General features: G+C 38.8%; 1 protein-coding gene across 1 annotated transcript in view; it reads right to left on the reverse strand.

Annotated features, from left to right (window-relative positions):
* Positions 1-15,966: 15,966 nt before the first annotated feature.
* LRAT (lecithin retinol acyltransferase) overlaps positions 15,967-18,107 on the reverse strand; it is a 154,333-nt gene continuing 152,192 nt past the window's right edge. Inside the window, exon 3 of the mRNA XM_043484005.1 lies at positions 15,967-17,824. Within this exon, the coding sequence (XP_043339940.1) occupies positions 17,672-17,824 (153 nt within the window). The 3' untranslated portion in view covers positions 15,967-17,671. The remainder of the gene's footprint in view (positions 17,825-18,107) is intronic.

Below are 18,107 nucleotides of genomic sequence, written 5' to 3' on the forward strand. Positions count from 1 at the left end.
ACCCCCAGAAATATTGGAGGACTTCTTGAGTAGTATGATTGGCTGTTGCTCATTGTATTAAGGACACACAGGAAGACATTCTTCCTACTCTCTCTCCCTCTCTCTCTATATATAATATATACAGACTATATATAATCTACATATATATATAAAATCTGTATATATAATTGTATATATAATCTTTTTTCTTTTTGGTATTGTCCTAATGTTATTCTTTATTATTCCCTTAAATTTTATTTTTAAACTTATGTATTCCTTTTTAAAAACTTTTATTTTTAAATAAATTTATTGTCTTATATTTTTACAGTACTATTTAGTTACATTACATTTATTCCATGATTTTGATTTTGTATTTCTTCTAGTCTAGTTTTTAGTATTTGTTTTCACTTAGTGGTTTGTATATTGACTTGACTGCTATCTTCTTTTTTGGCTCCTGTTTTTATTTTTTTTTTTCCCTTCTCTTTGTAAGTATACGAGTTTCTTTGGGTATTCTTGTCTGATGAGTGGTATTTTCACCATTTATCTTGGGATTTTGTCCATTTTTTTTGGTTTGTTTGTATGTTTGAGATTTCCTTTATTTATTTTTATTTTCTTTTTTTCTTTCTTATCCTTTATTTTTTTCCTTCTTTTCTCTCTCTGTTTCCTTTTCTTTTTTTCCCTCTGTCTCTTCCTTTCTCTTTCACGCCTGTGCTGGTGGCTTCCGGAGTCTTGTGCTACTGTAAGGGGTTGGGCCTGAACCTCAAGGTGGGAGACTTGAGTCCAGGAGGTTAGACCACCAGAGAACGCCCAACCTCATGGAAGATTAATTGGTAAGATCTCTCCCAAAACCTCCACCTCAACACTAAGATCAGGCCACCCAAAAGTCAGCAAGCTTCAGTGCCAGACACCTCCTGCCAAACCATCAGCAGAACAGGAACACAAAGCTGGTCATTAGCAGACAGGCTACACAAGGCCACGCCAAGCCCACAGACACTCCAGAACGCCCACTGGAAACAGCACTGCCCTGAGAGGAAAGAAGACTCAGCTGCACTCCCCAGAGCACAGGCACTAGTGCTCGCAACCAGGAGGCCTTCGCAAGGCATGGGTCTAACCCGCCCACACGGGGCAGACTCCACAGCTAAGAGCACCTGTGGCTTTGCAGCCTGCAGAAACTGAACAAAGGAAGAGGAAGTAGGCAGTCTACCTGAAAAAGAATTCAGAGTAATAGGAGTAAAGTTGATCTAAAATCTCAGAAAAAAAGTGGAGGCAACTAGGTGGCACTAGTAATAAAGAACCCACTTGCCAATACAGGAGATATAAAAAATGTGCATTCAGTCCCTGGGTCAGCAAGATCCCTTGTAGGAGTGCTTGGCAACCCACTCCAGTATTCTTTCCTGGAGAACCCCATGGATAGAGGAGCCTGGTGGGCTACAGTCCATAGCATTGCAAAGACTCAGACAAAACTGAAGTGACTTGGCACACATGAACAGATAAATAGACTGGAGGCCCAGATCTAGAACATACAAGAAATGTTTAACAAGGACCTAGAAAAAATAAAATAGACAATCAGTAATGAATGACACGATCACTGAAATTAAAAATACACTAGAGGGAACCATTAATGAAATAACTGAGGCAGAAGAATGGATAAGTGAGATGAAAGATAGAATGGTGGAAATAACTGAAGCACACCAGAATAAAGAAAAAAATGGAAATGACAGTCCCAGAGACATCTGGGAAACATAAAGTGCGCCAACATTTGAATTATAGGGGTCCCAGAAGAAGAGAAAAAGAAAGGGTATGAGAAAATATTTGAAAAGATTATAGTGAAAAGCTTTACCAACATGGGAAAGGAAAAAGCCACCCAAGACTAGGAAGCCAAGAGAGTCCCATACAGGATGAACCTGAAAAAAAAGGTTCCAAGACACATACTAATCAAACTAATGAAAACTAGCACCAAAGAAAAAGTGTTAAAAGCCGCAAGGGAAAAACAACAAATAACATATAAGGGGATCCCCATAAGGCTAACAGCTGGTCTTTCAATAGAAACTGCAGACCAGAGGGAGTGGAAGGATATACTTAAGTGATGAAAGGAAAAAACCTATAACCCAGATTACTCTACCCAGCAAGGATCTTGTTCAGATTCAATGGAGAAATAAAAAACTTTACAGATAAACAAAAGTTAACAGAATCCAGCACCACCAAACTAGCTTTGGGGCTTCCCAAGTGGTGCAGTGCTAACTGGGTTCATGCAGGTTCAATCCCTGGGTCAGGAGGATGTCGTGGAGAAGGATATGGCTGCCACTCCAGTACAGTATTCTTGCCTGAACATCCCATGGACAGAGAAGCCTGAGGGGCTATAGTCGATGGGGTCACAAAACAGCTGGACACAACTTAGTGAGTAAATAACAAACCAACTTTACAACAAATGCTAAAGAACTTCTCTAGACAGGAAACATAAGAGAAAAGAAACACCTATAAAAACAAACCCAAAGCAATCAAGTAAATGGTAATAGGAGCATACATATCAATAATTACCTTAAATGTAAATCAATTGAATGCTCAAACTAAAAGACACACACTGGCTGAATGAATAAAAATACAAGACACCTATATATGCTGTCTACTAGATACCCACTTCAGACCTAGGGACACATACAGACTGAAAGTGAGGGGCTGGAGAAAAATATTCTATGCAAACAGAAATTAAAAGAAAGCAGGGAATACCAATACTTATATTAGATAAAACAGGCTTTAAAATAAAGACTATTACAAGAGACAAGCAAGAGCACTACATAATGATCAAGGGATCAATTCAAGAAGTAAACATAACAATTCTAAACATATGCACACCCAGCATAGGAGCATCTCAATGCATAAGGAAAATGCTAGCAACTATAAAGGGGGAATTTGACAGTAACACAATAATAGTGGGGGACTTTAACACCCCACTCACACCAATAGACACATCATCCAGATAGAAAATCAATTAAGGAAACATAAGCTTTAAATGACACATTGGATCAGATAGACCTAATTGACATCTGCAGAACATTTCATCCAAAAACAGTAGATTTCACTTTTTTCTCAAGTGCACATGAAACATTCTCCAGGATAGATCACATCTTGGGTCACAAATCAAGCCTTGGTAAATTTTAAAGAGATGAATTTGAATCAAGTATTTTTGTCTGACCACAGTGCTAAGATGAGATATGAACTACAGAAAACAGCTGTAAAAAAACACAAACACATGGAAACTAAACAATATGCTTCTGAATAACCAAAGGGTCACTGAAAAAATCAAACAGGAAATAAAAAATAACTCAGAGCAAATGACAGTGAAACATGACAACTCAAAACCGAGGGGTGCAATAAACAAGCAGTTCTAAAAGGGATATTTACAGCAATACAAGCCTAACTCAAGAAATAAAAGCATCAAATAACCTAACATTACACCTAAAGCAACTGGAAAAAGAGCAAAAGCTAGAGGAAGAAGATAAATCATAAAGATCAGACTAGAAGTGAATGGTGGGGGGGGGGGAGGAAATGAAGGTGACAATAGCAAGATCAATAAAATTAAAACTGTTTCTTTGTGAAGATAAGTAAAATTGACAAACCATTAGCTGACTCACCAAGAAAAGAGTGGAGAAGACTCAAATCAATAAAATTAAAAATGGAAAAGGAGAAGTTACAACAGACAACACAGAAATACAAAGGATCAGAAGAGACCACTATGAGCAACTATAAGTCAATAAAATGGATAGCCTGTGAGAAATGGACACATTCTTAGAAAAGTATAACCTTCCAAGACTGAGCCAGAAGAAAATTTACATAGATCAAACACAAGCCCTGAAATCTAAATTGTACACAAAAATCTTCCAACAAACAAAGGCCCAGCACCAGATAGCTTAACAGGCAAATTATACCAAATGTTTCAACAGTTCAGTTTAGTCGTTCAGTCATGTCTGACTCTTTGTGATACCATGAACTGCAGCACGCCAGGCCTCCCTGTCCATCACCAACTCCTAGAGTCAACCCAAACCCATGTCCATTGAGTTGGTGATGCCATCCAACCATCTCATCCTCTGTCATCCCCTTCTCCTCTGCCCTCAATCTTTCCCAGCATCAGGGTCTTTTCAAATGAGTCAGCTCTTCACATCAGGTGGCCAAAGTATTAGAGTTTCAGCTTCGGCATCAGTCCTTCCAATGAACACCCAGGACTGATCTCCTTTAGGATAGACTGGTTGGATCTCCTTGCACTCCAAGGGTCTCTCAAGAGTCTTCTCCAACACCACAGTTCAAAAGCATCAATTCTTTGGCGCTCAGCTTTCTTTATAGTACAACTCTCACATCCACACATGACCACTGGAAAAACCATAGCCTTGACTGGACGGACCTTTGTTGACAAAGTACTATCTCTGCTTTTTAATATGCTGTCTAGGTTGGTCATAACTTTCCTTCCAAGGAATAAGTGTCTTCTAATTTCATGGCTGCAGTCACCATCTGCAGTGATTTTGGAGCCCAAAAAAATAAAGTCAGCCACTGTTTCCATGGTTTCCCCATCTATTTGCCATGAAGTGACAAGACTAGATGCCATGAGAGCTAACACCTATCCTGGTCAAACTCTCCCAGAAAATTGCAGAAGGAAAACTCAAACTCATTCTATAAGGCCATTATCACTCTGACACCAAAACCAGAAAAAGACACCAAAAAGAAAAAAGAAATTTACAGAACAATATCACAGATAAACAAAGATTCAAAAGTCCTCAACAAATTCTACCCTCTGGGATCCAACAACACATTAAAAGGATTGTTTACCATGGTCAAGTGGAGTTTACCCCAAAGATTCAAGCATTCTTCAATATACACAAATTGATCATTGCGATACATTACCTTAACAAATTGAAAGTTAAAAACCATATGATCATCTCAATATATGCAGAGAAAGCTTTTTAAAATATTCAGTACCCTTTCATGGTTAAAAAAAAAAAAAAAACTCTCCAGAATGTAGACATAGAAGAAGAATTCTACCTCAACATAAAGGCCATATACAACAAAACCATGGCCATGATTATTCTCAATGGTGAAAAACTGAAAGCATTTCCTCAAGATCAGGAACAAGACAAGGGTGCCCACTCTCACCACTATTATTCAACATGGTTTTAGAAGTCCTGGCCACAGCAACCAGACAATAAAAAGAAATAAAAGGAACCCAGGTTTGCAAAGAAGAAGGAAAGTTCTCATTGTTGCAGATGACATGATACTAAACATAGATAACCCTAAAATTGCCACCAGAGAATTACTAGAGCTTATCAATGAATATAGCAAAGTTGAAGGATATAAAATCAACACATAGAAATTCTTTACATTCTGATACACTAGCAATGAAAAATCAGAAAGAAATTAAGGAAACAATTCCATTCAAAATTGCAACAAAAAGAATAAAATACCTAGGAATAATTCTACCTAAAGACACAAAAGGCCTGTGTGCAGAAAACTATATATAAGACACTGATGAAATAAATCGAAGATGGCACAGATAGATGGCAAGATATACCATGTTCTTGGATTGGAAAATCAATATTGTGAAAATGAGTGCACTACAGAAAGTGATCTACAGATTCAATACAATCCCTGTCAAATTACCAATGCTATTTTTCACAGGACTAGAACAAAAAATTTCACTATTTGTATGGAAACACAAAAGACCTCAAATGTTCAAAGCAATCTTGATAAAGATAAACAGAACTGGAGGAATCAACCTGCCTGCCTTCAGACTATATTACAAAGCTACAGTCATCAAGACAGTATGGTACCAGCACAAAAAAGAAAAATAGACCAATGGAAGAAGATAGAAAGCCCAGAGATAAACCTGAGTATCTATGGGCATATTATCTTTGACAAAGGAAGCAAGAATGTGCAATAGAGAAAAGACAACCTCTTAAATAAATAGTGCTTGGGTGGGAAAGCTTGATAGATACATGTAAAACAATGAAACTAGAAAACTTCCTAAAACTACATACAAAAATAAGCTCAAAATGGATTAAGTTCTATAAGACTCTTAGAAGAAACATAGGTAGTACAGTCTTCGACATAAATCACAGCAAGATCCTCATTGACCCACCTCCCAGAGTAATGGAAATAAAAGCAAAAATGAATAATTGAGACATAATTAAGCTTGAAACTTTTGCACAACAAAGGAAATAATAAACAAGATAAGCAAACCTCAGAATGGAAGAGAATATTTACAAATGAAGCAACTGACAAAGGATTAATCTCCAAAATATAAATGTAGCTCGTACAGCTCATTATCAGGAAAATAAACAGGCCACTCAAAAAAATGGGCACAAGACCTAAAAGACATTTCTCCAAAGAAAATGTACAGATGGCTGAGAAACACATGACAATATGCTCAACATTGCTCATTATTAGAGAAATGCAAATCAAAGCTACAACGAGGTATCACCTCAATCAGAATGGCCATCATCAAAAAAAAAAAAAAAAAAACTACAAATAAATGCTGGAGAGGCTGTGGAGAAAAGGGAACTCCACTGTACTATTTGAGGGAATGTAAATTGGTATAGCCACTAAGGAGAACAGTATGGAGATTCCTCAACAAACTAACAATAAGGCTACAGTATGACACAGAAACCCAACTACTGGCATATACCCTGAGAAAACCACTGCTCAAAAAGTTACATGCCCCCCAGTGTTCATTGGAGCACTATTTGCAATAGCCAGGACATGGAAGCAACTTAGATGTCCATTGACAGATGAATGGATCAAGAAGGTGTGGCAATATATACAATGGAATATTACTTGGCCATAAAAAGGAACAAATTTGAGTCAGTTGCAGTGAGGTGGATGAACCTGGGGCCTGTTATACAGAATGAAGTAAGTCAGACTGAGAAAAACAAATATTGAATATTAACACACATATATGGAATCTAGAAAAATAGTACTGATGACCCTATTTACAGAGACAAAATGAAGACATAGAGAATTGGTCTAGTGGACACAGTGGGGGAAGGTGAGGGTAGTCAAATTGAGGAAGTTGCATTTACATATATACACTGTCACGTGTAAAACGGATAACTAACGGGAAGCTTCTGTATAACACAGGGAGCCCAGGCTGGTGCTCTGTGACAATCTAGTGGAGTGGAATTAGGGGAGAAAGAAAGGAAGGAAGGGAGACTCAAGAGGAAAGGGGTGTGTGTGTGTGTGTAAATATAATTATGACTGATTAGCATTAATGTATGGCAGAGACCACCACAACATTCTAAAGCAATTACCCTCCAATAAAAAATGATATGTGTGATGATATTGTCTACACATACACTTATAAGTATAGGTATAGATTACTGAAGCAATATGGTGAGCATTTAATTGCTTTGTGTTTAGAAATGGATTTACTCCTCATAAGGCTAGCAGCGCTGAAGGATTGAATGGGATTATTGGACTCATACTTTCCTGGTAGCAAACTCTGGAGGGGATTCCAAAGGCAAAACAGACACCACAATTGAGAAAGTACAGCGTCACTGCAAAGCCGCTAACCACTGTGTTGTGATTACTGCTATACTTTTGTTTTGGTGTTCAGAGCAGTAGAAAAAGATTTATCTTCCAAGTGTTTCTTAAAATTGTCCATAGTTAAGGAACATTTTCTCAGCTAGCTAAGGGAAGAAATTAGCAGGTTTTATTACCCATTCGTTCATTCTGTGGGTTCTGATGGACCATTTCCTACTATTTCATGACCCTGTACCCTGGCAATACAAGCAAAGCTATAATGTATACAATCCTCATCCTGATTGGTCTAACAAATAATTATAAAGTCACTTATGGAGAAAAAGAAAAAAAAAAGAAAAAAAAGTCACTTATGGACCTTTTAAACCATGCCAGTGGTTCTCAAATGTGATTGTGTTCAAGAATTATCCAAGAGGGTTGTTAAAATTGCAGCTTTTCAACAGATTTTGATTCAGCAGATTTAGAAAGTGGAATTAGGTCAGCTGCATAGAACAGAACATTCTCAATGGTATAAGTGAATTAGGAGCTTATTTCCTCTGGAGGAAGGCAGCCAAAATCTGATAAGGTTCTACCAAGGTTCTTTCTTCCTACTTCACCACCCTGGATACCTGAGTTCATCCATAAAGTAACACCAGGTTCCAGAATGGCTGCAGGCAATCTAACCATTGTGTTCACTTTCAAAGTGGCAGAAAGAGAAATAGGTAAAGAAAAAATGCATTCTTTCCCTTACAAAGTGCCTTCCTGGAATTCCTGTACAACACCTCCACTCTCATTACATTGGTCAGAATACTCTTACATGGAAAAGAAGGCCAGGAAATGTAGTATTCTAACGTGTGCTGCTGCTGCTGCTAAGTCGCTTCAGTCGTTTCCGACTCTGTGCGACCCCATAGATGGCAGCCCACCAGGCTCCCTCGTCCCTGGGATTCTCCAGGCAAGAACACTGGAGTGGCTTGCCATTTCCTTCTCCAAACGTGTATTGCTAGCCCCAACTAAATAAGGATCATGTTACTGAAAAAGAGACAATGGCGTTGTAACCAGTAATTTCTGCTCCACTGCATGTGGAATGTTGTCTAGGAACCTGCCACTTTAACATGCTTCCTCAGTGATTCTGATGCAGGTCACCATGGAGCTCACATTAAGGAACAGTGTATAGGAAATCAGAAAATTATAATTGGCTGAGTTTAAAACTCAGTCCATTTGATGGAGGCATTCAAGCCTCCAAGTTTATATATATCCTTTCAAGATATGTATTTTCAAGAAATATATATATTTTCAAGAAATATATTTCAAATATATATTTTCCAGGAATATATATCTTGAAAAGAAAATTTATTTATTAACAAGGGTAGAAAATGGGATGTGGGTGTTAATAAAGTACTTTAGTTGGCTAGGTATTATCATATTGTTGGAATGGACTTTTTAATAATGATAATAATATTTTAATATTAATATTTTAATAATAATAATATTATTAAAAAGTCCATTCCCAAAGAATGCTCAAACTACCACACAATTGCACTCATCTCACAGGTTAGTAAAGTAATGCTCAAAATTCTCCAAGCCAGGCTTCAGAAATACATGAACCGTGAACTTCCAGATGTTCAAGCTGGTTTTAGAAAAGGCAGAGGAAGCAGAGAGCGAATTGCCAACATCCGCTGGATCATCGAAAAAGCAAAAGAGTTCCAGAAAAACATCTATTTCTGCTTTATTGACTATGTCAAAGCCTTTGACTGTGTGGATCACAATAAACTGTGGAAAATTCTGAAAGAGATGGGAATACCAGGCCACCTGACCCACCTCTTGAGAAACCTATATGCAGGTCAGGAAGCAACAGTTAGAACTGGACATAGAAGAACAGACTGGTTCCAAAGAGGAAAAGGAGTACATCAAGGCTGTATATTGTCACCCTACTTATTTAACTTCTATGCAGAGTACATCATGAGAAACCCTGGGCTGGAAGAAGCACAAGCTGGAATCAAGACTGCTGGGAGAAATATCAATAACCTCAGATATGCAGATGACACCACCCTTATGGCAGAAAGTGAAGAAGAACTGAAAACCCTCTTGATGAAAGTGAAAGAGGAGAGTGAAAAAGTTGGCTTAAAGCTTAACACTCAGAAAACTAAGATCATGGCATCTGGTCCCATCACCTCATGGGAAATAGATGGGTTGACAGTGGAAACAGTATCAGAATTTACTTTTTTGGTCTCCAAAATCACTGCAGATGGTGACTGCAGCCATGAAATTAAAAGACACTTACTCCTTGAAAGGAAAGTTATGACCAATCTAGATAGCATATTAAAAAGCAGAGACATTACTTTGCCAACAAAGGTCCGTCTAGTCAAGGCTATGGCTCTGATGCTTGGGGTTGCGAAGAGTTGGACACAACTGAGCGACTGAACTGAACTGAACTGAACTAAAATGAACTTGTTGTTCTTCGTTATTCAGTTCCAAAGTCGCGGCCAACTCTTAGTGACCCCATGGACTGCAGCACACCAGGCTTCCCTGTCCTTCACCAGCTCCCAGAGTTTATTCAAATTCATGTCCATTGAGTTGGTGATGCCATCCAACCATCTCATCCTCTGTCATCCCCTTCTCCTCTTTCCTTCAATCTTTCCCAGCATCAGGATCTTTTCCAAGGAGTCAGTTCTTCACATCAGTCGGCCAAAGTATTGGAGCTTCAACTTTAGTATCAGTCATTCCAATGAGTATGCAGGACTGATTTCCTTTAGGATGGATTGGTTTGGTCTCCTTTCAGTCCAAGGGACTCTCAAGAGTCTTCTCTAACACCACAGTACAAAGGCATCAATTCTTTGGTACTCACCTTTCTTTGTAGTCCAATTCTCATGTCCATACATGACTACTGGTAAAACCATAGCTTTGACTAGATGGACTTTTGTTGTCAAAGTAATGTGTCTGCTTTTTAATATGCTGTCTAGATGTGTCATAGCTTTTCTTCCAACATGACGTACTCTGCGTATAAGTTAAATAAGCAGGGTGACAATATACAGCCTTGACGTACTCCTTTCCCAATTTGGAACCAGTCTGTTGTTCCATGTCCGGTTCTAACTGTTGCTTCTTGACCCGCATACAGATTTCTGAGGAGGCAGGTAAGGTGGTCTGGTATTCCCATCTCTTGAAGAATATTCCACAGTTTGTTGTGATCTACACAGTCAAAGGCTTTGGCATAATCTATAAAGCAGAATGAGATATTTTTCTGGAATTCTCTTGCCTCCTTAGACCACCACTTTGCATGGTTTTGGTCACCACCTCCCATAGCATGTTACGAACTTCTGTCCATAATTCTTCAGGCACTCTGTCTACCAGATCTAATCACTTGAATCTATTCATCACCTCCACTGTATAATCATAAAGGATTTGATTTAGGTCATACCTGAAAGGTCTAATGGTTTTCCCTACTTGCTTCGAGTTAAGCCTGAATTTTGCAGTAAGGAGCTCATGATCTGAGCCACAGTCAGCTCCAGGTCTTGTTTTGGCTGACTGTTTAGAGCTTCTCCATCTTTGGCTGTAAAGAATATGCTCAGTCTAATTTCAGTATTGACCATTTGGTGATGTCCATGTGCAGAGTCATCTCTTGCTTTGTTGAAGAGGATATTTGCCATAACCAGTGTGTTCTGTTGGCAAAACTCTGTTAGCCTTTGCTCTGCTTCATTTTGTACTCCAAGGCCAACATTTCCTGTTACTCCAGTATCTCTTGACTTCCTACTACTAACTCCCCACATCTAGTATTAGCGGGTGCTTACTAATCAAGGCCGCTCCGCTCCTTGTCTGCCAAGTCCAATGTGAACATATTCAGCCTTTTTCTTTTTTCTATCTTGATGCTATTCATATACTTCCTTCTAAAACTCACCCCTCTGTAGGTTCCTCATAATGTCTCCTGGTCTGCTCTAATCTTTGTACCATTATTCCTCAATCTCCTTCTAAATAGGTTCTTGGTCTTTCTTCCTTGCTCTTATTTGTTTGTGACTGTAGTCTCCCATCACTACATTTTCACTTTTCATAGACACCCCCAAATGGTATATTCATGGCCTGGCTCCATTCAGCAGTGTTATAACTCCCAGTATATGTCTCTCCCTGAGCTCTGCTCTGAGCGAGAGATTACACTTTCCAGTTGTTTATATTTCTATCTATGGGACCCTAGGCTACTAAAACTGCATATCCAAAACCAGGCTCATCCTACTTCTTCCAAGGCCCACTCCTCCAAATTAGCCAGTGTGGCACAATACAACCAGTTACGCTGACGGGCGCCCAGGCTTTCCTATGAGCCCTCAGGTACGTGTCCCAGCAGGATGCTGGCTGGGCTTTATAGTCAGCTGCTTTCTGGCTTAGTTGGCAAATGTAAGGCCCTCCCAAGAGTTTGGAGGCTTACTGGAAGGGAAAATCCAAGTTATTACACCACACACACACACACACACACACACACACACACACACACGCATCTTGCCAGACAATACTTAAAACAATTTCTTTGTTCTTGGTTGGACCCTTTATGAAATACCCCCCTTTTACACCCCTCAAATCATTACGTTCTTTCCTCTCCATCCTCACTGTCGTTGACTTTCTGTCTTCATAATTTCTCTCCTACATCTTGGTGACAGAACGTATGTCCTTTGAGTTAAGTTTGCTCGAGCAATCCATCCTCTATATTGTTGCAGACTGAACTCTCAAAGGTGACGGGCAGGTACTACTCTCCCATATAACCTGGCTGATAGCCATCTGCAAAGGAAAATCTATTACAAGTAGCTTCTTAGAATAGCTCCACCATGCCTTGGAGACCATGGTTGTACAACTCAGCAATAACTGATTGGCCCAAGGTCATGACCTGATCTGAAGGTATCTAATCTAAAAAGGATATGAGAGGGTTCAGTGGCCCATAAGGCAGCCTGGCTTGAAAACTTTGTTCATTGTGAGTACCAATACACCAACATTGCACCATCAATAGTCAGTCTAATTAGATCCTTTGGCAGTTTTCAGTGAGAGACTTTACCCAGGAGAGTGCAACGGAAGCGAAACAGAGGAAAGGAGTTGAGGGAAGCCGTGAGGCAGCAGACACAGTGACGCTCTCAGCATTGGGAACAGCAGCTCAGCAGCCCTGGGAGTACCAGCTAGAAGCTCCATGGGAAGAAATATGAGGACAGTATCCAGGGTCAGGAGGATCGCTGCTGGGACTTGGGAGCAGCTGTGAGCTGACAGGACAAGGGGCCACTCATCTGTTGGAGGAGATCCCTGTTCTTCCCCCTTCTCCATCTACCTTAAATAAATCTTTCCATAAAATGGTTTCTTTTCCTCACAATCTAATTCCACCCCCATTCATCATGTGTTTCACAAAATTGCCTACTTAGACTCACCAGAGGGACTTGGAAAGTTTAGGAAACACTTCCTTCCCATTCAGGACTTTTACAGTGTAAAGCCCTCCAGGATCTTGGCTCTTTTGTCTCTAGAAGCACCTGAGCAGAGCTGTTCTTCCTCAAAAGAACTGTGAGGTCTTTGTAATAGCACTGGGCACCTTTCTCTCAAAGCAGCCATGTGAATGCAGGTGATTATTCTTAATAACTAGCAGCAATCCAACTGCAGGGGAGTCTCATGACTCTGTGCCTTTGTATTTACTGCTCTGGGTGCCTGCAATGGCCAGGAAAAGGGAGTTGTCACTTTAAATGTTTGTAGTCTTACTGCTCAGTTAAAAGGTCAATGAAGACTTCTTTGCCACCCTCCCTTTCTTTCACTGCCTCCAGTAGACAGGTCTTGTCTGTCTGTTCCCTGACCTGTACAAAATTATCATTGTTTTGAAATCTGTTGAATTTTCATTCTCTCTCCTTAGACTGAGGAACTAGGACTAAGATTCTAACTAGTGCATTCCTATATAGCCCTGTGTACAGAGTACGTAGAAGGTCTGCAAGAAGTTAATACATTCATTGAAGGAAAGCTTGTCCTGTTTATGGGAAGCCTCAGTGACCTGCTATGATACAATGGAAAGAAAGTTAGAGTCAAGCTTTGGATCTGGCTCTAAGTTTTTTGCATAATCACAAAGTATCTCAACCTCTACCTGATTTTCCACCTCTGAAATGTGGTCAGATGTTTAACGGTTCAGCCCAGTAACTTCTGTGGTCCTTGCTATGCCATGAATTCATTTCAGGACTGGGCTGGGACTTGCTTCTACTGACACCTCATCCTCACTGCACCTGTGGCCGATGTAAAGCCGCAACTGCCTTGGTAGTTATACATCACACGTTGGATTCTAGAGTTCATGTCTGTGACTCTGCTTGTTTGTTTGTGTTGATTTTGTGGAGTGGAGAGGGGATTCGTTATTTCATATTACACAGGACCCTTTTCTGCATAGTCAAGGTAGGCTTTAAGATGTAGATAACATAGATTATATAAATCTGAAGGAAGATTCACAAGATGTTTTAATTTCAAATATATAAAACTATGTTCAGTAAAGGAAGCTTTGAGAGGCAGAAACTTTCAGGCTACCATGTTCAAGAAAGTTTGTTATTTACTTTCATGCATTTCAAATTCAAAGACAAGAGGGGACAGTATGAAAATCTGATTTTATTGAACATGCATGTATACCAAATGTAAAATTAGTTGAGCTGACATATCCAGTTAGATAAAACTCTCTAAATAGATTATATAAAAATAGAAGATTAGCAACCATCATTTCTCATAGACTTCTCATCTATAATAAAAGCCTTTTGCCTTTGGCATAACTTTGATATTGCTGGAAAATATTTTTGATACTTGACAGTAATATTATGAAATAGAAAATGGAAAAATATGAAATATATCTCTATTCTAAAAAAATATTTTTTAAACAACAAATCCATACTTATTTGCTTGTTCTCAACAAGGAACACATTTAGCAGAACAAAGATCTGAAATGTATAATTTAATCACATTTCATCACATCACAGTCATCACATTTATTTTTCAGGAACCAGCCTTCTGGCAGGAAGGAAGGATGCATGATTCTTCCCAGACACTCCACCAGGAATTACTCATGAGTCAGAATTTGGTTAAAGTCCGCTGACATTTCCTTGACACATTTGTTCTCCACCCTTACAATAACAGGCCATTATTTTAGAGATCGGGGACAATAACTAGTCTCCTAACTCATAACTAGTTATCGTAACTAGTCCCTTGTTGTCTTGCCCCACGCCTCCATTTACCTACATGCTTTTGGGAGTTGTCCCTCTGAACCCCAAGTCTCTATTGCCTGTTCATAAAGTCTAAACTTGGTCTACACAAGACTTGCTCCACCCAGTCACTCTCTCCCAGCGTCGCCCCTCATCACCTCTGCTCTGCTCTGGCCTCTTGCACTTGCCCAAATGCCCACACGCAGTTTTTGGCTTTCAGTCACAGAATAAGAAAGTACCTCACTCTTTTGAGCCAGGCATGGTGGGGGCAGTTCTCATGCCTTTGCTCATGCTGTCCCCAATGTGTAAAATTTGTGCTTTTGGACAACACTCCCATTTTTCAAGTCTCAGTACAGTCCGTAGAGTTTTGGCTGTATCAGTGAAAGTGAACCGCTGCTTTTTCTGCGCCTTCCGTCAGCTTCATTGCAGAAAGCCTCACTGTGTCCTTCTGTGCACATGGGCCATCAGCTTTGAGGAGAAGGCCCACATCCTGCTCATCTTTTCACCCTCAGCACTTGCAGAGCACCCGGCACTTGCATTGTTTCATCTTAGCGCTGGCTAGTCCTGTTCAACCTTTAGCTAGGTATGGCAAAGAACAAAATAAGCAACCAAAAACTGCATCGTACACTACTGGATTATCATTTCACAAGTTAGAGTAAAAATTTGCAGGATTATAAGGATGAATTTTACCTAATGAAGCCCAGAGGAATTCACTAGAGACATTAATGGCTCAGGGTTTCTTCCATAATCACAATCAAGGATTATATGCTTCTTTTTCTTCCTTGTTAAACAACCAAACTGAGCACAACAAAATAAAAACTCTGATTTTCTCCTAAGAAGGTCAACAAGCTCCAGGGAATAAAACCTTCCTTCCCATTCCCTTTTCCCACAAGTAACAGGACACGTCAGTATGATGAGATCCCCTCTTTCTATTTCTCTGCCTGATGCTGGCACTGCCTCCCTCACACAGATTCCTCTGATCCTTCAGGAAGAGTTCTTCTATTTGTTTTCCCAAAGCACTGTGTATACTCTAATACAGGTAGTTAACAAACATGAATTCTAGGCCATGAAATTGTAACAGGTCAATGTTTGGCACATAATGAGCACATAAATGAAAGATGAATTGAATCTTGCTTTAAGGATATGAAGTGAGTCAAGACTAATTAGCTTAATTTCAACCTCAAATACTTCCCTTAGCTTTTAATGAGAGATCATGATCTTTGAACACAGATTTAACAATACACAGTGATTGTTTTTGTGACCTACAATACTAAAGTCTGAAGAAAGGTGTAAATTATTCATGAGCACACCATATGTTTAAATGAGTTTATTTATAAACAATTGCTATATAAGTAATATACAGTAAGAGAAAACCACTAATACAATGGAGTTCTCACAGTGGTTGTTTTTATGTATACACACTTAGAATAACTTTAAGTGTTTGGTACAGGCTCATAGAACACTTCATTCTGTGGTGTTGTCATTTCATGTTTTAAGTATTCAACACATTTAAATGATTAAATACAAAGTTTATTTATTATTAAACTCTAACTGAATTTGTTGTTGGTAAATTAGTGGTGATAAAACATCAAATATACTAAAATCTACTCTTAAATTTGTTCTGATTGGATCACTGAGTTACCAACCCTCATACCACTCTCTATGTGACTCATTATTTTCTGATTCTTGATAGTTTATAGGCTTGTAGCTTAGTTTTTAGAATTTGGTAATTCTGCAAAAGTACTTGCACGCTGGCTTTAACATTGGGGCATCTCAACTCTGACATTAAAACAGCCTCTGTGTAATCAACTTATATGCTTGGTAGTATTAAGACACTTAAAAATGACTTCTAACAGCTATTTCCCTTAGTCTTACTTGCTTGGGTTTTTATATATTGCTGAAGCATCATTCTTTTAAGGATGTAAACTATACTGACTTGGTAATGAAATGAAGAAACCTAACTAGAAGACAAATGCCAGGGCTTTTAAAAATTATACAGTGCATTAGTAAGTGCTTTAAAATTAAACCATCCAATGACATACATGCAAGTTACACTACAGATGCAAAAAAATGGATTGACTGTGCTCTTATGTTCACCTCCACCAATGCTCTATACTAACTACACTGTTATGACAATAAAGAACTGACAATTTGTTAGTCTGAGTACATGTCGGAATACCTGTACTCAGTCTCAGGACATCAGTCTGAGTACATGTGCTCCATACATCTCTGTATTTAACTGGCACATCACTCTCCAAGTACCCAACTTACTTCAATCCTATGTTCATTTTCCTCTCAGAGTGGTTCAAAGTAACTACAGTGACACACAAAAGGGAAAAAAAATGAATGCCAGGCTTCCTATTAAGTAAAGCCAAATCAAAACTATAGTATTATTAGCTATTTCTGCAGGAAAACAGATTTCTATAGTTCTGGTCAGTTATTTTATCATTAAACCTTAATTTTGCCCATATTGTTTCAAGAAATCAAATTATTCTTGACTTATTGGAAATTATATATAATACACAAAGAAAATGTGATTTTTTTTGGCCAATCATCAAACATGCTTTCATCTGAACAAGGGAAATCATTTTAGTTTAACATAAAATTTTCAATGAAACAGCATAAATTTACAGTATTTAGTGGTCTCATTCAATAAATTTTCCAATCTTCTAATTCAGGCTTAACAGAGAAGAGCAATGATCATAGGAGAAAAGCACATAACACACGACCTCCTGTGGCCATCACCTCACAGGTTGGCTTTCTTGTGGTGAATCCTAGTGCAGGCCATCACGCTCCAGGATTCTCAGTGCCTGGAAACGGAACTGCCTGGGAAGATTCAGAAATCCTCCATTCTTGGGCTTACACGGTAAGCACTTGGCGTGATCCTCAATCACACTTTTATCCAGCACACATTATTGTAGGTCAGATTTTTCTCGACAATGCTTATACTGATTTGTGCTATATAAATATAAACATTTCTATACACAGAATGCATACACTGACACAGGAGTATGAAGTTAGCCAGCCATCCACAAGCAGAATGGAATAAAAATTGCAGGAAGAGTAGTATATGATGCCAAGCCCAGACAGACTATAGACGCCAATCCCAAGACTGCCGAAGCAAGGACACTTCTCTGATCACGAATAATTATCTTCACATTCTCACAAAACTGGAAAATAAAATTTAAGAATATTAGAAAAGGCTAAACCCAAGAAGAATCATATATACCAAACAGTAGAGCACAACTTTTCCAGCTATTTCCTGTCACCAGAAGAACTAGAATTTCTCTCACAACTTAGGAAAGAATTTAAGTTGTTAACAGTTCGGTTTCCTGATTCCACATCCCATAGTGGCTGAAATAATACTTCAGGCTCTTGCCTTTGTAAATGCAGAACATTTACAGAAAACTACAGAGAATATAACCACATAAAAGTTATTCAGGATTAAAGGTT

Source organism: Cervus canadensis, chromosome 1 (assembly GCF_019320065.1).
Source record: "Cervus canadensis isolate Bull #8, Minnesota chromosome 1, ASM1932006v1, whole genome shotgun sequence".
NCBI lineage: Eukaryota > Metazoa > Chordata > Mammalia > Artiodactyla > Cervidae > Cervus > Cervus canadensis.